At 34.9% G+C, this 21,655-nt stretch overlaps 1 protein-coding gene across 2 annotated transcripts; it reads right to left on the reverse strand.

The window, feature by feature from the left end:
• Positions 1-2,622: 2,622 nt before the first annotated feature.
• Positions 2,623-19,818, reverse strand: LOC115976605 (zinc finger CCCH domain-containing protein 41). 2 transcript variants are annotated; one of them, XM_031098004.1, is made up of 5 exons: positions 19,476-19,818; positions 12,163-13,001; positions 9,425-10,672; positions 8,595-8,942; positions 2,623-3,441 (listed from the first exon to the last, which is right to left on the reverse strand). In XM_031098004.1, exons 2-5 carry the CDS (start codon positions 12,913-12,915, stop codon positions 2,974-2,976), a joined length of 2,817 nt encoding a protein of 938 aa, XP_030953864.1. In that variant the 5' UTR covers positions 12,916-13,001; positions 19,476-19,818; the 3' UTR covers positions 2,623-2,973. The 2 variants fall into 2 exon arrangements, with proteins under 2 accessions (XP_030953864.1, XP_030953865.1); XM_031098005.1 differs by having other exon boundaries at positions 12,163-13,031; positions 19,476-19,785.
• Between the last annotated feature and the right edge of the window lie 1,837 nt (positions 19,819-21,655).

A 21,655-nucleotide genomic window follows, 5' to 3' on the forward strand; every position in this document is an offset into this window, starting at 1 on the left:
AACAAGACCAAATATGCTGCTTTAAAAAACTTGACTCCCATTGGCTCATTTTAATATAGAGATAAAGATAATTACAAACTTTTCCTTTTGATCAATTGTGGAAGATTTCTTCGACCATTCATGTTAGAACTATCTCCAAGCTGAAACCAAACTCATAAAGCAACTAATCATCAGAATCAATAGGCTGCACGGCCAGTGGTAGTATTAGAGTTACCAAGTACAACTGGAGGTTCTAATTTCTGATCAACACTAAATTACTCATAACGTGAGTCTTGCATTCTATGAAGTAAAGACTTACCTTGTGTACGTAGGATATTCCTTATAATCTTTGATAAATTTACTTATTCAATAAATCTATTTGTTCCTTAATTTATTTCCTACTTTATGTAAAAAATGAGGTACCATTTCATCCGTAATTAGCCAATAGGAAAAGGAACAAGAATGAATGCTCTCTTTAAGGCCTGACTTCCATCAAGTGCACCGTATAAAATCAGTCATTGTTTAATTTTTAGCTATTCATAATGTTTTTTTACATACTTGGGTGAATTATGATTCATACCTTTGTACACTAGGTTTGGATCAATTGCGCATGCAAAAAATTATATTGCACAAATTTCACAGCGGGGATGTGATCGAAATGCTCCACTACAAAAAATTATATTGCACAAGTACTCGATTTTTAATGTTTCACAACAACAACAACAACAACAACAACAACAACAACAACAACAACAAAAAAAAAAAATAGCGAAAACAAACGAAATATACAAATAGTACGTACGTAAAAGAAACATATATAGATACCGGCGGAGATGATGATTCCGTTCATGCAAAAACGCGTCCATGAATCAAAGATCTAAGGAGAGAGAAAGAGAGAGATGACTCATTAGTGTGATTTTATTTTATTTTATATTTTGCTTTTGTGTTTTTAAAAATCCTAATTTCCCGAGTGAGAATAAGGAATATGGCCAACCCACTATTGAGCCAAAGTCTTAAGCTGATCAGAAGCCAATTAGGGTTCAAAGATTATTTCAGTCTTTGATCACTAAAAAAAAATTAAAAATTAATGGCTATAAAAATTTGAAGCATTCCTGGCATACGAAAACCATTATAATAACAATCGATGTCATGACTTAATATTGACATAATGCCTGCAACTCCAAGCCAAGTCACGACCACAATCAACATTTTATATATATATATATATATATATATGAATTGGATTCAAGTTACACCTGGTGTAACTTTAAATAATATTACATCACTCAATATTTTTTAATTGAATGTGAATTTTGAGAAATCTACCGTTGGATTACATTATTTTCATATATTCTTCATGTTTGCAAAATTTTGAGGTGATCAAAGATTAATAGTTATATCATCAATTAATTGTTTAAATTCAAATTTTTGTAGTTTAAATAATGCATAAAATATGAGTTTATGGATTAAATGGAAAAATAACATGAAAATTGACATGAAAATTGACATGAATATTAAGAACATATAAAACATGTAATTCATCGGTGGGATTTTCAAAATATAAATTTTATAACAAGTTATTAGATGGTGCTTAAAGTTACACTAGGTATAACTTGAACTCAACATATATATATATATATATATATATATGGTGGGTTCAAGTCATATTTGATATAACTAGTTATGTTACATCACTCAATATTTTTTAAATAAAAGTGAATTTTAACAAATCCACCATTAGATTAGATTCTCTTCTTATACTTTGTATGCTTGCAAAATATCAAGATTATCTAAAATCAATAACTATGTCATAGATCAAATATAAAAATTTTAAAATTTTTGTATTTAAAACTATGCATAAATTATGTGTTTCTAGATTGAATAGTAAATAGCATCCAATTGGCACAAACTTTAGTAAGCATGTTAACAACATAGAGAACATATAATCCAATAGTGAGATTTTTAAAATAATAATCATGTAAAATGTTATTAGGTGGTATAACATTATTTAGAGTACATTAAATATAACTTGAACCATGGACGAAGCTATAAATGGACATGGCGGGGCAATGGCCCCCTTATATTGTTTTTTAAAAAAAAATATTAGTATATTAATAGGTACTAATTTTAACAATTTTGTTCAATAAAATTACATTTTGCCCACCCTTAACAATATTATCAATTCTTTTAAGAATAATGTTATAGTCACAAACTTTTTTATAACATTTTTACAAATTATTAAGGTAACAAATTCTTATTGATTAGAACACTTGTATCACTTTTTACTTACTAATAACCATTCACCACATTAACAATTTGTAAAAGTTTGTAGTTTTAGCTTTTTTTCACCTTTTAAAGCCCATAAAAAAAATTAATAGATTAAATTTAAAACAATAGTTAAAATATATATATATATATATATATATATATATATATGTATATCCTAAGAGTATGGGAGAGGTGATTAATATACAGCCTTGCCCTCAAATTCTTTTCTTTTTTTCTCTCTTTCTTTGCCTTTTTTTTTTTCTTTTTTCTTTTTTCTTTTCCTTTTTTTTTTTTTTCTTTTTTTTTTTTCTAAGAGAGGCTGAATTAAGCTCATTGCTTTTTGGTAGAACGCAGTTGTTATCACAAAAAGACTAATAAAATAAAAATGCCCACATCATTTGAAGTACAATTTAATAACAGAATGGGAATGAGATCCCAAATTTTTGTTATGTAAACATCTGATTAATTCTCAACAGAGTTTTTAAACTTTTATCCTTTGGTCCTAGACAAATCTAAGCTGAAAGTAGACATAATTCACCTCTCAACTATACCAACCAATATCTCAGGTGGCAGTCAAAAATCAGGAAATTCCCTTTTTACATATCCCATGCATAAAATAGAAAACATTGGAAAATCAATTTTCAGCAATTGCTAAAGCAAGATTCCTGAAAATTAGAGATCAAGGATGTACAATTCTGATTAACCCATTCTCAACAGACATCACCTTTACTCTTCCTCACCTGATTTTGGGCTTGCACCAGGCTGTGAATCTTCACCCAATTCCATACGCTCAACACCACTTTTTATTTCCAGACTTTCAGGATCTCCATTTTCTGATGCAGTAACTTCCTCGGAAACAATACTTGGTAATGTTTCTGCAGGCTGGACATCAGGTTCTGAATATGTTTCTGCAGGCTGGATATCAGGTTCTGAATGCCCCTTATGAGTGGACGGAGAATTTTCACTGCCACCGGAGTCGCTCCTCGAATTACTAGATGTCAGCCACATAAATTTCAAATTGTGGTCTTGCCAGCATTTACCATTAACAAATGCTCTCTCAGCTGAACGACGTGTGGTGAAAGTAATACAAGCTGAGCAAATTTTTGATGCCTCTGACTCACTAACATCCATATCTTCTAGCTCCACAGTAGAAAGATCACCATAAGATGAAAAGTGTTCCTTCAAAACAGCAACCTAGAAGACAAAATAAAGACATCAGCTTATTTTTCATTGACTACATTAATAAATAAAACAATGAAAAATTGATATTAAAACACTTAATAATGAATGTGCAAATACAACACAACAAAGTCCTAGTCCCAATTTTTTTGGGTCGGCTTTGGATCTTTGATTGGTTAGTTTGGGTCAACTGCATGTAATATTTTCCTCCATTTTATTCTATGCAGGCATTCTCTCTGTTACACTATTACAAAGTATTTTATTTTAATAGTAAATGTAATATTTCAGACCCATAATACATGGTAAAGGAAATTTTGAAGAAGAACAATAAATTTTTTGATAAATGAAGGACAATAAATAATAAATACATGGTGAAATTATCCAAAAAGACAGTACTTGTTTTTAATGGAATTTGGGTACGTGCCCTCTGTAGCCAACCTCTCCGCTTTTAGGTTCAGCTTAGAGGTAATGAAGGTTTACCCACTATAAGGCTACTATCATTGATTGAAAATAATAATTCAACAACCAAGCTCAAAATTTTAGGGTTAGCTATGAATCATCAATAGCTTAGTCAAAGTCTACCACATTTTACTTTCTTAATTAATGTCTTTTTTTAATACTATTAATGTTATTTTTTGTCTTAATCTACGTTTATACGTACCCTCAACTTGAATCAACTCACTCTTTTCACTAGTGCATTAATCGATCCCTTTTGAATGCGACCAAACCATCTGAAGTGACTCATCATTATCTTTTCAATGATAGGTTACCCCTATCTTTAGGCAAATTTTCTCATTTTAAATTTTATCTTTCTTTGTATTTCCATTTATCCATTTTAATGTTCTCATTTCAACTCATTTTATGAATACGTTACTTCTTAATAGCCCAACACTCAATACCATAGAGCATAGCTGGTCCTCTTAACAATCTCGTAAAAAAATTTCTCATCACCTAATAAGTATTCATGATCACACAATATTTCTGTGCACTTCTCCACTTCATCCACCTACTCTTATCCTATGATTAACATCCTCTTCAATTTTATGAATGATTGAATATGAATTATTGAATAGAGATATTGAAAGCTCTTGTTCTTTGGTATCTCTTAAGTCTCGCGACTTTCATCTTTGTTTCTACTTTTACTAAACTTATATTTCACGTACCTACTTAATTGAAAGCCTTACCTTCTAAAGTGTCTCACGAAATCTCTAACTTGACATTAACTCCACGGCTAGTTTCATCCACTTTGTTTTTTTGTTTAGTCTTCTAATACTATATCATTGCAAAACCCATACACTAAGGGACTTCTCTCTCTCTTAAATTTGTTCTTATTTTACTAAGACTTTGATCTTTATCTTTAATACAGATAACACCATTCAAACCTCTTGTTATCATTTCCATGATAAATACTATATTCCAAGTACCTACATGAATCCTATCTCTTGGACTGACTTCTTTATCCACACCTTTCCATCAAAGTGCAGGAACTCTCATCCATTTTCACTACACCCGAGCACTGATATAGTGCATCGCTTATAGGAAACTCCCTAACCAACCCCTAGTCCACTTTTCACTTCATTCAAGGTCCAATGTATGGGACACCCGAATAGAGTGACTAAATTTTTAAGTGATATTCAACCTATCAAAGCCCTTCTCTTTTTCCAAGAAAGGGATTGACTATGCAAATTTCATATATGGCACTAAACACAAACATAGATAGTTTTTGAAAATAATAAGGGCAAATTATATTTTTCCACCTTAAACTTTCACTCCGATTACACTTATCCCCTTGAACTATTAAAACACATGATCGACCCCAAACTTATAACTCCATTTTAATGTCCCCCTTGCTGTTTATTTTGGTGTTAATTTGGACGGAAAATTTAAGCACGTGCAAAACATGTGACCTATGGGCACACAATACCAGCTCAATCCACTTAAGAAATGAAATTTCCTAAACTGCCCTCAATTACAGGAACCAAACAGAGATTATTCTTTTCCTCAGTTTCCTTAGGACCAAACAAGGGTCCCAGATGGAGAACCAGAATTAACAACTTCACTTTCTTTCAAATTTTCATTCTCAATTTTTTTAGCAACCACAGAGGATACCAATCAAATACAATCTAATAAAAATTCGATAGTTACAATGGGGGAGGTGCTAGTTGAGTTACAAGGCTCTAGGCAAATTCAATCCAACAAAAATTAAACTTAAATAAACTAGTTCTCTGTACAATTACATGCAATGCTTAATATTTTTCCATTTTCACAAGATCATATATTCGATCCTTGTCTCTACTAATGTGTACACTAACCAATCAGCTAAAAGATGAAAACAATATCCAATGCCCACACACTCCCACAATTAAGAAGAAACATACTCAAACTTATCCATTTTTCTACCCTTTTCCTGCTATTTTTTTATCTAACAAACAAAAATTAAATTTTAAAACAAAAGGGTCTCAAAGTGAATTGAACAAAATCACCTTCTAAAGCACACACAGATTCCAACTCACAAACTTGGGCACAAACTTAGTCCTAAACTGTTCTAACTCATCCCCAGCTTTGCTCATCTCTTCCTTAACTCGCCCCACAAACTCATCTACCTTCACATTGGCATCTTCCAAATCAAACCCAGTTTCCTTCTTCACTGACTCAGCAAGTTTCAAACATAACCACTCCGAGCCACACTGGACCAACCGAGTCAAATTCAGCCATGAAAACCCATCAGACCCGTTTGGATTTGCGGAAGTTAGAACACGGGAAATGGGTCCCTGGTGGTTTTTTTTTGGCCTGTGTTTCTTAGGAAGCTTGAAAAGAATGACTCAGGGAAGTGGGTTTGGTTTGTATGGGACTGTGAGGTTTGTTTTTGGAGTGTGGAATTTTATAGCTTGAAGAGAGTATTTGTGAAAGAAAGCAGCAGTGTCTCTCTGAGTTGTGTCTGTTGAAGTTGTGGTTTCTTGAAGTGAAATGTAATGTCATTCAATTAGGGATGGGTGCTCCGCGAGGAGGTTGTGAGCAGATTTTCTCAAGAGCATTTCTGGGAGTGAGAGAAAGATGGGATTTTCTTCTTTTAATTTTTGTGATTTTTGTGTTTACTAACCAGGGACAGTTTATTCATTTTTATATTTGTGGTGGACTCTAGCCAGTTAATTGGGGCCACATCTCACATGTAATACATGTGCTTCACTTTTTTGTTAGACTTAGGGTCCGTTTGTTTTGGCTTCAAACCATTTCAGCAAATCATTTTCCATAAAACCGTGTGTTTGGTTGCGCATGGAAATAGAATTTTCCGGATTTGCATTTCATTTGACCGTAAAAAGAAGCCTATGACCCAGAAATTATTTTACATTTCTATTTTCACTTCAAACCATTTCCGGACCGAGCTACGCGCAAAGAGAGAGAGAGAGAGAGAGAGAGAGAGAGCAAGACCGATCCACCAGAAGCACCAGCCAGTCGCACCCAGCACCGGCGAGATCGCACCCATAGTCGCCGCTGGAAGCTCATTGGCGCCGTCATCTAGATCGTCACCACCCAAGACCGATCCACCCAAAACCGATCTCGTTCTCGACCCACCCAAGACCGAGCTCGTTCGTCGAGCAATGCCCAAAGCACCGGCTTCGTCGTCCCCTCCATTTTTTCTTGTTCAAACTCAACCCGAAACCCAGAAACCCAGAAAACCCATTCCTCAAACCCACTCCGACGAACCCACCACTCCGACGAACCCATTCGTCAAACCCACCACTCCAACGAACCCATTCCGCAAACCCATTTCTCAAACCCCCCACTGGCCGCCGCCGATCTCTCTCTCTGTCACTTAAGTCCCTCTCTCATGCTTCGTTGCTTTTCTGATTTTTTGTTTTGATTTTTGTTTCTTTGATTGTTTATATATTTTGATTCTTTGTAATAATATATGTTTAGATGCTAAGAAAATGTGAGAAACATGATAAAAATGGGTTCTCCTAGAGCATTTTCAGGAACACAACCAAACACTAGAAAATATTTTCCAAAGCATTTTTTGAAATGCAACCAAACACTTCAAAATATTTTCCTTTCCCGAAAATATTTTCACCTGAAATTATTTTACACCCGGAAAATATTTTACACTGAAACAAACGCAGCCTTAACACCAAAAAAAACAGCAAGGGGGACATTGAAACAAAGTTATAACTTTGGGAGGTGAGGTGAGTGTATTCGGGATGCAAGTTTAAGGAGGAAAAGTGTGATTTTCCATAATAATAATAGTAACAATATATAGCCACTTAAGTACTTTTGAGAAAAGGCATCGTAAGAAGCATTAGATAACATGCTTGAGGAGTCAAAATTGCAGGCACTCTACTATACTTGTCATGAGTTCTTTTCAATTCTTAGTCCAAAATGTGTTATACCCAAAAAAAAAGGATCAATAATTGCTAATCATATACACACAAGTTTCCTTTTGGTAATGCCACACATTTGATTAATGCTTCTTCGTAAAGCTGTTCTAGTGTATATTTGTTTTGCTATATAATGAAGGCCAAACTACAATTTTGGTCCATGTACATTGTCACAGTTTCAATTTTGTCCCTATACATTTAATCGTATCAATTCCATCCTTCAACTTTCAAAATCAAGATCCTTCAGTTATTGATTTTGTCAATTTTGTTCTTCAACTTTCCAAATCAAGTAAATTTCATTACTTAACTTTCAAAATCAAGTCAATTATATCTTTGGAAGTTGACTTCATTAGTAAATAAAATTAAGTTGATTTTGAAGTTTGGGGACGAAAGCGACACAATTAATAATTGAAGGACAAAATTGACACAATTAAATATATAGGGACAAAGTTGAAATTACTTCTCTATTGTAGAAGGACCAAAAGAATAGTTTGGCCTATAATAGAATATGCAGCTTTATATGTTATCTCAAGAGGCAGTCCTAAGGCCTTGTTTCATGCCTTAACCTTTTAAAACATTGATAGAATTGCATATGCTAATAAGCAAAAACTTTATTCATAAAGCAACATGCAAGAATGCACTCAAACTGCACCAGAAAAAGTCCCCTTCCTCTATACGAAAACTAATTATACCACCTACCCATTCCCTTGAAAATTGGTAACAGCCCTTTTTGCCTTTACTTAATAAATCTTATTTATCACATGGAGAGGGAGAGAGAGAGAGAGAGAGACTTACACTTGCAAGTCCAGCTGGTAAAGGTGGAATAATTCTAAATCCAGTAGGACGGTTGTCCAATTTGTATCTATTCATCAGAAAAGGAACCCCTACTGGTGCTAATGGACGATTTGGCTGCTTCAAGTTCGTAGATTCCTGCAGTGATGTGGGTGTACTTGCTTTAGGACTATGGGACAAAACATTATCCACCGATTTAATCTTATCTCCCACCATCTCAGTATGTGGTGATACCACGGCAGAACCAGGATCATACGAGGACCTTGGAGTAGCAGCTTTAGAAATATCAGCCACTATTTCCACTTTAGGTCTCTTAGCAACTTGTTCGGCAACTACCTCACCCTTAGTGGCCTGCAAAAGGGATCAAAATTTGAGAATATCTGATGGAAAGAATTGACATTTAGAAGAGCACACAGATAATAATTTTACAACCTCATGTTGATTGTAGGAGGTAAAAGGAAGACAAAGACACTTATTAATGTGATCTAATATATATCTATCTCAATCTCAACTATTCTAAGATCAACACAAAAAGCTATAACACATGCAAACAATTTGAAGACTGAGCAGTAACAGTGCCAAAAGGTTTACTGTAACACTCCCCCTCCAACCCCCCCCCCTTTTCTCCCAATTTTTTTTTTTTTTTTTTTTTTTTTGTAATATGCATGTTCCATTTTAGAGCCAGGACAGTACCTGAAACCAAATAACAATACTTATATTGCCATATATGGGCTCATGAAAGCCAAGAGGTTTGGGGTACCACATTGAACATGTAACATCAATAAAATCTATAGCTAGAAATGAAAATTTGAAGGTAGAACATTTCATCTTACATGTTTCTCAAGTTTTTGTAACTGGCGCCGGAAGTCGTTCCGCTTCTGGTCTAGCAATTCCTGTTTCTTGCGAAGTTCTTCTTTCAACTGCTCTAAAGAATCTAGCTTCTTTTGCATGGGAGGTGGAGCTTTAGGAGCATCTGAGATGACAGGCTTAGGGTGATCAGAGACAGATACAGAAGCATCAGAAGCTTGGAGAACACTACTCCTTGAAGCAGCAGGTTGATTAATATCTTTTCCTTTACTAACAATGGAAGGATGATATGAAGCTGAAGCAGCAGTCACACCACGTGGTGTTACAGATACACTACTGCCGCTGCTTATGCCATCATCTGGAATGCTATCTCGATTAGCCCACCACAGCTTAATAAAGCGGTTACCCATTACAGCATCAGGTGCCTTAAGAGCAGCTTCTGCCTCTTCCCTTTTAGAGAACTGGACAAAAGCTCGTTCTCCATTTGCTGGAATATAAATATCAATTACCTCTCCAAATTTTTGAAAATGAGAAAGAAGAGCCTCTCTTTTATTGTTTCTCTGGGGAATGCCATTGACAAATAGAGTACGCAGTGCCTTTTGAGAAGGTTTCCGAATGTTACGCATATTATCACTCGGTGTCTTGGGAGATGAATCCATGGCTTTTAGGCCAACATCCTCTGCAATGATCCGCTTCCCTTGACGGGAAGTGCCTTGAACGCTCGCTAAGGCCCCTTTATCTTCCTTAGCTTCATTCTCAAGATAATCAGAGGAACTCATCGTAGAATCAATTTTTCCCTTCACATCTAATCTATTTTTCGAACTACCGATTCTGCCCCAAACAGACAAACTGTTACCTTGTGAACCAACACCAATTCCAGTGCTTCTAACAAGGCACTCATTATCAGCACTGTCACATAACCTGCCAAGATGCCGATCAGAGGGATCATCATTCAAGGTAGAGTCAGTTTCATGAATCTTAGGTGATTGTAGTGAAAGCAGGGCACTTGATGTTTCAGGACAATTGTTATTCCACAAGGGTTGATCAGGATCATACAGATCAGCTCCATTTACACAACCAGAACCAGGAAATGCACCATTCAAGCCCAAACCATCATCGGCCATTCCAGGCTTGCTACTTTTTCCATGCAATCCTTTGCTGTTCATCAAAGCAGTTGAAGAAGCACTAACTGATGGTAAAGGCCCAGTTCCAGCAGGTGCTCCCAATAGGTGCACATTTGGAAGTGAAACAGGAAGATTAAACTGTGAAAGACTCTGCAAATTGCAACAATTACTTACTTATGACAACTTAAATATACACATAAAGGACATCAGCCTAAAATATAAAGTATAAACATGAAGAAAAAAAAAACAGCACAGCAATTTGATGCACAAGTCAATATATGCACTAAAAAGTTGAGCTACGGCTAATAGATGACTCAAAAACATAAAATAATCCTAATCATAAAATATTGACACTTCTGAACCACTTCACTTATGGCTTGGGATAATCCAGCAGATAGCCAGGAAGTTGGAATCACATAGTTGGAAAGACCTCTGTTGCTTTAGTTCATCTGATGGCTTTCCGAATAACAAAAGTGATCCATAGAAGAGATAACTTAATGATCTACCAGGAGTGCCATCACCATTTAGGGCCTTCTCCAACAGGTTAGGAATCCAAACAAAATACCAAGGAATAATGAGATTACTGCAAACAGAAAGAGTAAAGAGGGGTGTGCACGTGTGTGTGTGTGTCATCTGTGGCAAGTTTATTAGATATGGGATAAATAACAACCCAATATAAACTTAAACAGAAATTGCAAAAATAAATAAATAAAAATCAGTACTTTTGACATCCGCTCGTTTTATAATAAGTTACGAGGTCCCTTGCCCATCATCTTTCCTTGGAAAGGTATTTGGAAGGTTAATTGGACCGCAGCTTGGGATAAGATTCTTACAGGCGACAATTTACGAGGTAGAGGCTTTGATTTTGTTGATTGGTGCATTATGTGTCGTAATGGGGAGACGGTGGACCATATGCTACTTCATTGTGAAAAAGCTGATTGGTTTTTAGATCTTTTGAGATTTCTTGGGTCTTGCCAAGATCGGTTGCAGATACTCTTTTTGGTTAGTGGAATTGGTTTGGAAAGCACTCCTCTAGCATTTGGAATTTAGTTCTATTGTGCTTAATGTGGTGTGTTTGGAGGGAGCGAAATTGGCGGACTTTTAAGGACATGGAAAAATCCGATGACTAATTGCTTGCTTCTTTTAGTGGTTCTCTTTTTAACTGGTCTAGGGCTTGGGAACTCACCTCTAGTGATTCCCTCCCTTTGTTCCTTAGTTCTCTCCTTTGTAATTAGCTTTTTCTTTGTCTTTTTGTTTCTTTTTCTGTAATCTTTGGTCTGCCTTATGCTCTTTTTGCATGAGGTAGCGTTTTGAATATACATCTTTAGCAGGTCTTGATATCAGTGTAATAGAGTTCAAATCCATTTAATCAACCAATTAGCAGGTCTTGCAGAGGATAACTCAAAATTATAAAATAAAATAAAATTTAAAAAAAAAAACAATTATAATATTTATAATCCTATATGTTATGCTAATTTGTGTCTAACAAAGAGAATATTTTTGGACCCAGTAAGTGCTTGGTCCTGAGTTCTAATAATGATAAAATGCCAAATGGAGTGTAATCCCTATTATGTAAACCATTGTGCATTGCCAAATTAGCCATTGATGCCTTATATCTGGTAGGAACCAGGCATACATACCTGTACATCTTCAATGACAATCCGATTGACACCATGCTCCATGGGACACATGTCCCCTCTTAGACAAAATCCACGCTCCTCAAAATCTCTACAGCGTTGGCGAGGAATGCCCATATTCATTGAAGAATTGATGGGTGGTCTGAGAGTTCCTTGCAACCCAATGGAATGGATTGTATCCAAGCCACCAGTTGGTAGTCCTGGAATTAATCCAAATGCACTCCAAGATGCACTCTGTGCATTTGAAACATTTGGCAAACCTCTTCCATTGTATAGGCTAGGAGGAATGGACCCCTGCTGAACCATTTGAGAAGCAATATCAACTGAGCTGAACCTTGAATCACGTTGGTTCCAAGATCCAGAATCCCTGCCTCTTCCTCTACCAGGACCAGTGTCTCCAGAAAATGTTTGGTTTGCCCGATTTCTTTGATTCAAATCCAAAGGTGATCGAGCGAGTGGCATTAGACCAGGGCGTCTTCTTTCAAACTTTGTATACAAGTCTTTCTCACTTGCTTGAGATTCAAAATCCCTGAAAGCATGCCCATTTTCATAAGGTTTGTTGCGTCTTCTAAATGGCCTCGTTATTACATGCTCTGGAGCATCTCTTTCTAAAGATTGAGAACGTGTCTCCCGCCTACGATGCTTATGGTTACGATCATCATCATCATCGTCACTGACTTCCTTCTCCTCAGGATCACTAACACAATCAGAAGGAGAAAGACCCAGTGGTTTTGGAGATGAAACTTTCAGCTCCATTTGATCCTCTTGAGATATCAAGAATATACCTTATTGCATCCAAAACTCCAAACTCACTAATGCAGCAATCAAATGACTTCAATCACCTGGTACAGTTCAAGCAATTAAAGGAGAACCTAAAAACATGAGAAAAAAAATTAAGCTAGGCAACAACAAATTGAACTTATGGAAAAAAACAAATTTAAAGTGATCATAAGCCTATTTGTTGTGATCTACTTGTGTTATAGTAATAGGATATATTATCATTTAGAGCAAACTAAAAAGGATTGACATAGATAATGACAAGGATCAAAATAGAAAATCATTACATCCAGTAGAATATAAAGTACAAACCATAACAAAACAATATCAAAAGATCATGTAAATTTAAATCATTCCTGAGAAAAGAAAAATCAAAGTTAATGATGACACAAAAATAACATGATGTTCCTGGTGTCCAAACACTACATTGAAAATATATAAATTGCTAAGAGTGAACATAAATAATCCACCAAACAAGCAGACGCCATTGCCATCCACAGGTTTGCCCCCTAAGTTGTACATTTAAGTTTAAATACACAACTAGAGGCCTTTTTGTTACTATTTTTCTATTGTACACAAGAAATAATACTGACGAAAACATGACAGTTATTCCTTCTCTTCTGTTTCTTAACCCTTAAGCATATCTAAAAGCCCAATAAGGTCATCAACAGCAGTAGCATACAGCAAGGTCTGTAGACACCTAATTTCAGCATGATCTTTCCTCATGAAGGCCAGTCTAAATTTACAGAATATTTTTTTTTTTGATAAGTAATAAAAATTCATTGATATCAAAAAGAGAAAGACACCCAAGTACACCGGGGGTATACAGGGCAGAACAAATCAAAAACGAACATTACAAAAATCAAGAAAATCCAAAATAGAAGAAAAATGATGGTTTCTCCACACAGAGAACCAATCAAGTAAGGTTCTAAAGAAAAGAAGCTTGAGATCAGGCATGGAACGCTCCTTGTCTTCAAAACACCTATTATTTCTCTCCTTCCAAATACACCACATCAAACAGTGAGGAACAACCATCCAAATATCTCCATTACGATGGCGGCCAAAACAACCTTGCCAGCAAGCCAAAAGCCCAACAACAGAGAATGGCATAACCCAGCAAACTCCAAATAACCCAAAAACCATATCCCACAACTCCGAAGCAACCGGGCAATGAAGGAAAAGATGGTCAATAGTTTCACTATTACACTTGCACATATAACACCAATCCACAATGCAAACCTTTCTTTTCCTTAAGTTATCAATTGTCAGGCATTTCCCCAAGGCTGCGGTCCATACATTTACAGAATATCTTTTATTGTACTTAGATTTGGAAATTTTGGTTGACAGATACATGATTAGACTGACAAACTTCAAATGTAAGGATTAGTTTCTTCTTCTTTTATTAGTTAGCTATAGCCACAGGTCCCACATCAAATGGGTTTTGAACCAACAACCACCCCCCCCCCTCCCTCCCCATATTGTTATTGAAGTAAAGCTCGTTGGCTTAAAATATGTGGCTTGTGTGAGGTGGCAAATATAGCAGGTTGGTTTCCTGCTAGCTGTTACAGCTTAAATATTTCAACGTGCATGCAGTGAAGCTTCTATAAAGAAAAGCCATGGTAACAGACCAATAGTTTTTGGGTGACCAAGCATCACATTTACCATGTTATGTGGAATTCATCATTTGGATTTACTTCTTGGTCAAAGGCAGCATGTGATAATTAGCTTTTTCCCTCTATTGTCAATGTAGATGGGAATTTTTTCCTTATTGGAAGTGTATGGCTCTTATCATTGATAATATATACTTGTGACAACCCTAGGAGGAGAGATTATAGTACGGTGGACTGGTGATGCATGTGCTGGTGTAGTGGGGAAGGGGTGGATCACCTTTTGATTCACTGCACAGAGGCTGATCCTTTGTGGTGTCTTGTTTTAAAAACTTTTGGTATTTCCTGGGTTTTACCAAAGAGGGTGAGAGATCTTTTATTTGGTTGGAAGAATTGGATGGGAAAACACTCGTCGGATATTTAAAATTTGGTTCTGCTAGCTTTGATGTGGATTATTAGGTGAGAGCAGAATAAGAGAGCGTTTGAGGATAAGGAGAGAACAAGGGACCAACTTCTAGTTTATTTTGTTGGTAATATGTTGATTGGTGTTGTGCATTTGGTCTCATGAATAGAGATTCCATTCCAATGTTTATTGAATCTCTATCTTTTTGGTTTTTTTTGGTTTTTTTTTATACATAACCTTTTTATATTTTTTGTAAATCTTTAGGCTATTTCATGTCTTTTTTGCATGAAGTAGTCTCTTGTCAATAAAGTTTTATTACCTATTAAAAAAAATCATTGATAATTTTATTTTTGATAATTCGATAGTTACAAAGTGGGGAGGGAGGGAGGGGATTTGAACCTTAGACATCTATGTTGGAAACACTAAGAGGTGCTAGTTGAATTACAAGATTCTTGGTGACAATATATTGATAGCTAAGCAATACATAAGTATAAGGTTGGCGTCGAAACCCCAAGATCTTCAAGAATAGAGTTTAGAATGCTCTCCCTTCTTGTTTAATGTGGGGCTTTTGAAGAGAGAGAAAGAAGACATTTGAAGGTCAGGATTTATTTATTGAGAGACTCAAGTCTCAATTAGTTAGATCCTTAATTTACCAGCTATCTTTAAATGAGAGTAGACCTCCAACAATTTAAGGTTTCATTGATTTATTACATTGTAATATGATCTAAACGGCCCACGTGCTATACATCCAATATACTCCATTGGATTCTTTGAATTTCTCCTTAATGGCTTAATGAAACTTCTTATAAACCTGTCCCCCCAACACCCTCCCAAACCCCCCCCCCCACTCAAAAAAAAAAAAAAAAAAAAAAATTAAGAGTAATAGTTTCTTTTTGATAAGTAAAGGAGCAACATGAGTAAAATAATATATACACAAACACACATAAGATATTGTCGCTTCGAGGAAACTCAAGTGGTGCGCTCAATAGACTTGAAGGACACTATGTAAATGCCAAGCGTCTAGAGTTCCATCCACCACACTATTAGTTCATGGGGTTTTCAGAGTGTCTCATGGACAGGAAGTGGAATGGTCCGACCAAATATATATATATATATATATATCAATCCATTCCGCTGTTTTTAGATTCACTTTTTTCTTGTACATAAGTTGTTTTGTTTTCCTTTGTTGCTTGTACATATTTCCTTCTTTACTTCATCTCTTTGATGGAGTAGCTTCTTTTTAATACAAATTTTTCTTACCCATCAAAATATATATATAGAAACACCAAGTGTTGCGACCCATGTACATGAGAAGTATACAAGAGAATGACATGAAAACTAACTTCTAAAATCTAAAAAAACTGAGCTGAAGAAAGAGAATGACATGCCAGCATGGACATCAGCTTAAAGAGTGACCTAAGAGACATCATTTTTTTGGCTGAGAGAGAGAGAGAGAGAGATCATGACTTGGTGCCTTAGAAGCTCAACACCTCAAACATCCTCTTGATAGGGAAGTACACAAAAGAAGAGCCAATGAAATAAGAAGGAAAAAAATATTGTCCAAAATTCATGTTATTCAATAACTCTAGCAAGTTTGTAGTATAGAATTAAATATTTGCCCAAGTCTATCCATATAAAGCCTTCAAAATGAGAATTTCACTTCAACAGATGTAACTCCTTCCATTCGAAACAACAAGCATTACTCTCTCTCCATAAACACCGCACTAAACATAACAGAATAGCCTGCCATTTGTCGCCATTTGTTCTTTTGCCAAAGTGTCCTTTCCACCATGATTATAAAATTCCTCGTAGTGGTAGGCATTACCAAATCACCCAACCATACAAAAGACTAAGGACCACAACTCCAAAGTAATATCACAGCTGAGGAAAGGAAGTGTCATTGTCTCCCCAGTCCCCACTGTTCTTGCACATATAAAACACCAATCAATAACTACCATTCCTCCTTCCTAAGATAATTTGTTGTCAAAAATTTTCCCAAAGCATCAAGCCACAAGAAGAAAGCTATTCTTGGTGGTACACAAACTTTCCACAAACTTTGCCGTGGAAATTGTTTGTGTCCTACATTTCTCAGTGCTTTATAGTAGCTCTTTACTTGAAAACCATGATTGTTCAAAAGGATCCATATCATTTTATCCTCCTCTCCCCCTCAAGTTTTGACAGCCTATAAATAATCCACAAGGTGCTCCATAGATTCTAGCTCCGAGTAATGAATTTCTTGAGAAAATAATGGGTTCCAACATAGAATTCCATTTCTGTGTTCCAATAATCCACCACTCTGGCCTCTTAATTCCTGGCAATCAGGAAAAGTTCAAGATACCTTCCTTAAGTATAGTTACACTATTCCATATATATCTTTCCAAAAAAAAGAATCTTAGAACCATTTCCCACATCAAATCTAATAAATATCGAAAAGCTATTCTAACCTCTTCTAATGTTTCCAAAGACTTACTCCATAGGACCTTCCAACCACATTGGAACACCATCCCCCGAGAGATACCATACTTATACCATACTTTGTGTCGATCATCTTCCTCCAAAAAGCATTCTCCTCCATCACATATAGCCACAACCTTTTCCCAAGGAGTGCTTGATTGAAAAACCAAAAAATCTTAACCTCCAAGCCTCCATCTTGAATAGATGTACAGATAGTATTCCATTTAACAATGTTGATATTTAAATTCCTCACCCATTCCACCCCAAAGAAAATCTCTTTAAAGTTTCTCCATTCTATTTGCCACTCCTACAGGTATGGGGAACAGAGATAGAAAAATGTGTTGGACGACTAGATAACATACTTATAAGTTATAATTTTCAAGCGGGTCATCCCCTTTTTGATACCTCTAATTTTGTTATTATTTTTTATTAGTAGTAATGCTTCATTGAAAACAAAAATAGAATGTGAATAGGACCACAAGTACAGGCTGTGTACTTAGGATACAACAACGAGTCAATCAAAATTATATAAATCTAGCTATTTCATTACTAAATTGCATAACTCTTACACTTCAAGACATTGCCCAATGAACAACAAACAACACCAAAAAAGGTATTGGCATTGTCTAGCAATGTTGAGGTGAAGCATCAGATGATCTTCTGCCTCACCATGAACCATCAACCAACTGAATTACTTTTCACTTTAGAATACTATCATGTTAAGAACCTTCCTAAAGGCTTGACAAAAGTTCTGAAACATAAAACCTAATTATGACTTATCCTTATATTAGAACCCATGAGGAAGCAGAGCCTGAATAGACACTTAAATCCAATCCCTAGTCTGAATATGAGTAACCTTGAGAATGAGTTGGTTTGATATTGACTTGACTCCCTTTTACCCTTTTACCCTTTCCCCCATTTTTTAGTTACACAATGACAATCTCCAACAAGATGCACTTAACAGCATTGAAGCTGCAGTGTGTGGTGGAACCAAATGATCATGACAGAAAAACTAAAGAACAAAAGAGAGAACCATCTATATGGTATCTATACTAACGTACACACAAATGCAAAAGCCCTACCACTTAACGACACAAAATTTCCACAATATAACAAGCACTAACATAGTTCTAATATTCATTACTTCTCTTGCATGACCTGGCTTACATTAATTCTAACGTGTGAAACAATGCCAAGATAATCTTAACATTAAGCATATATAGAAAGCTTTTTCTGCTCTAGTAAGTTCCCCATTTGTCACGTTGACATAAACAGAATAAAAGATAACTGCATAAACATAAATAGGAAAAGAAAAACCCACTTTCTAAACATAACCTAATCTTTAAAAAAAAAAATCCAAAATTTTCATAGTGTTGGATTTTGAACCAAAAAACAGGAACAACCTTTCACATGCAAATACGCCAAAATCCTCAAACAGTGATTGACGCCATCAACTCAAAACCCTAATGCTAAACACATACTGCCAGTGCTGACGGTTGGAAACAAAGAACTTTCCAAAACACATTATCAGAAGTCACTTAATGCCAACCCGAATTAATTCTCTAACGGATACCTTTGTATTATACAGCAAGATATTTAGCCACTCGTATCAATTTACAGCACGAAAACTACCCTACAAAATTAAATTAAAAAAAAAAAAAAAAAAAAACCAAAATCCACCTCTAATCATTGACATTTAAAGTCCACACCTCATCTTCTTAAACACTAAAAAAAAACTCAATACTGATCGCAGGAGCCACCTAAAACCGCATTTCTCATTCATTACATATATCCAAAAAAGACCAGTTGACCTCGTCGAAAAACAAACAAGCATCTATAAAATCCAAAACAAAACAAAAAACACTTACTAGAACACTAAATTTGAACATAAAAGCTATCAAATTAAGCTCCTCTAAAGAACCTAAAACGAGTTTTGGTTTTTCCATACACAAACATAATTCAAAATTAAAGTGAATAAACAATGATAATCTAGGTTTAGCAACAAAATTTAAATTAAAAACTAATCATAATTTTAAAAATATATATATAGAAATAAGAGAGGGTAGAAATCTTACGGAATCTTCTGGAAGGAAGAAGAGAGAGGTGAATGTGTGAAGCAGCTTTCTCCGCTTGTTAAAAATTGATGAATAGACTGAATTGGACAACACCGACGACGGTGACGCGGCGGCAAAGCGAGGGCATTTCGGGAATAGATATAAAAATTAGCTGCAGTGAAGGGTGGGGGCAGGATCGTAATAACGAAACAATCGAGGAAGAGAGAGAGAGAGAGAGAGAGGTTTATTTTTTTGTGACAGTGACTTGTTTGGGGGGGTTTGGTTTTGGGGTACGAAGAAACTTAGAGAGAAAGAGCAAAGCTGGAATTTGGGGGAGAGAGAGAGAGAGAGAGACGATGGTGTACCAAAAAAAAAAATTAAAAAAAAATAATGAAAACTATAATGGGAAATTTGCATTTCTGACCCATGAGATTTTGCATATTGCAAATTTTTTCCTTTTTTTTTTTCTTTTTAAAAAAAAAAATTTATGTGTGTATTACAATGAGTTTTCATTAATATCTGCCAATACTAGAGGTATTGGTTTACATGGCATATTCTGTCTGCCTATGATGTACTTTTGACATATAAACAACGATTTTAGGTTTAAGGAGAGTTTAGGTTTTTTTTTTTTTTTTTTTTTTTGGTCCTCATTAAATTAAGAGTTATAGGATATAGTGATGTTCAATTTGGATTCGATTAAAAGAAGTTATAAGAAAAGATTTTAATTGGGTCGAATAACATGTTTGCTTAAAATCCTTCAAACAATTGGTGCCCTTTCATCATGTAAGAATAATATTGGAGGAAAATTAAGTCTCTATTTGGTAGAGTTGTTTAACAACATGTTTTCAGTTTTTAAACAATATTACATGTATTTTCATACACATTTTTCACCCATATGTATTTCAAAAAAATACAAATAACGTTACTAAAACAACGTTACCAAACGGTCCCTAAAACGTTGAAGTTTTATCCTTTGACAAGACAATTTCATAGAACAAGCTTCCAATTATTTAAGTTCCACACCACAATTTTAAGGAAAATATAACCTTTTTTTTTTTTTTTTTACTCGATCTGTAAGCCCTATTTCACCTCTTGGAATTTGAAAAAAAAAAAAAAAAAACGCTTTTTTTATGCAGAATTTAAGAATAACTATAAATTAGGGTTAAAAATAATGAAATTCAAATTTGAGCAATCTTCATTCACAAATAAACCATGAACATAGTTTGAATGGGGTGTTTGTTTTTCATAACTCGTGTTTCCAGTTTCCACAAATAAACCATGAACACATTATGAACAAGGTATTTGTTTTCTTAACTTGCACGTCGTTACTTGGATGCAAAATCATAGAACAAGAGTGAGTGAAACAATGATTTTGAATTATCATAAGATCAAGAATGTTGGTAATGGTATATTTATATTCCAAGCTTTTTTAATGAGAATTAATATTCCAAGCTTGCTAATATTTCTCTCAAAAAAAAAATTTTAATATTAACAAAAAATTTTCCTTTAGAATGAAATAATGAAGTAGCAGAAGTAATATTATATCTTCCTTTAATCTGTGATGTTCAAGTCTGAATATCTGCATTTCACAAATTTTGCATCCTACGTTGTTCCATGAGAACCATTGGAGAGGTCAAGGGAAAATGAAAGTTTTGATCCAAACCCTCCGCTTTGTTTGATTGTTTCAGCACAAAAAATATATATATAAATATATATATATATATATATATATATATATTACAGAATATTTTTTCAGTAAATCATTTGTTTCCTCTAAAAGTTTATACATGTTTGGAAACATAATTAGTCAAAGTAGAAAAAGACACCTTCGTATGCTAGCGAAAGAGGAGGAAAAAGTGAAAGATAAAATACACTGTAAATGGAAATGACAGTTTGGATTTGCCCTTCAATATCCCTCCACAATATTGGAAGCTGCTGATATACCTTAACAACTTCCTCTTCATACAAGTAAGAATATTTTCTTTTAATGCAATTAAGAATATGACATAAAGGCTTGTAACTGGATAACATTATCCACTTTTTTTTCATAAAGGATAACATAGATTCAAATCCCTCCTCCCCACTTGTTATATAAGAAAGAAAAAAAATGACTTGAATTGTGACCAAAAATTCTAGTTATTGGACTCCATAGAAAAAGAAAAATAACCAGAATGGTAGCATTACGTTAAAAGAGACCAAAC

Source organism: Quercus lobata, chromosome 2, assembly GCF_001633185.2.
Source record: "Quercus lobata isolate SW786 chromosome 2, ValleyOak3.0 Primary Assembly, whole genome shotgun sequence".
NCBI lineage: Eukaryota > Viridiplantae > Streptophyta > Magnoliopsida > Fagales > Fagaceae > Quercus > Quercus lobata.

Bases quoted from the DNA above. Each gene is read 5' to 3' on its own strand.
- LOC115976605 (XM_031098004.1), bottom strand. From the start codon at position 12,915: ATGGAGCTGAAAGTTTCATCTCCAAAACCACTGGGTCTTTCTCCTTCT. The intron at 10,673-12,162 runs GTATGTATGCCT...TGCAATTTGCAG, and splicing joins TTGTCATTGAAGATGTACAG to AGTCTTTCACAGTTTAATCT. The intron at 3,442-8,594 runs GTAAGTCTCTCT...TTTGTCTTCTAG, and splicing joins TACCAGCTGGACTTGCAAGT to GTTGCTGTTTTGAAGGAACA.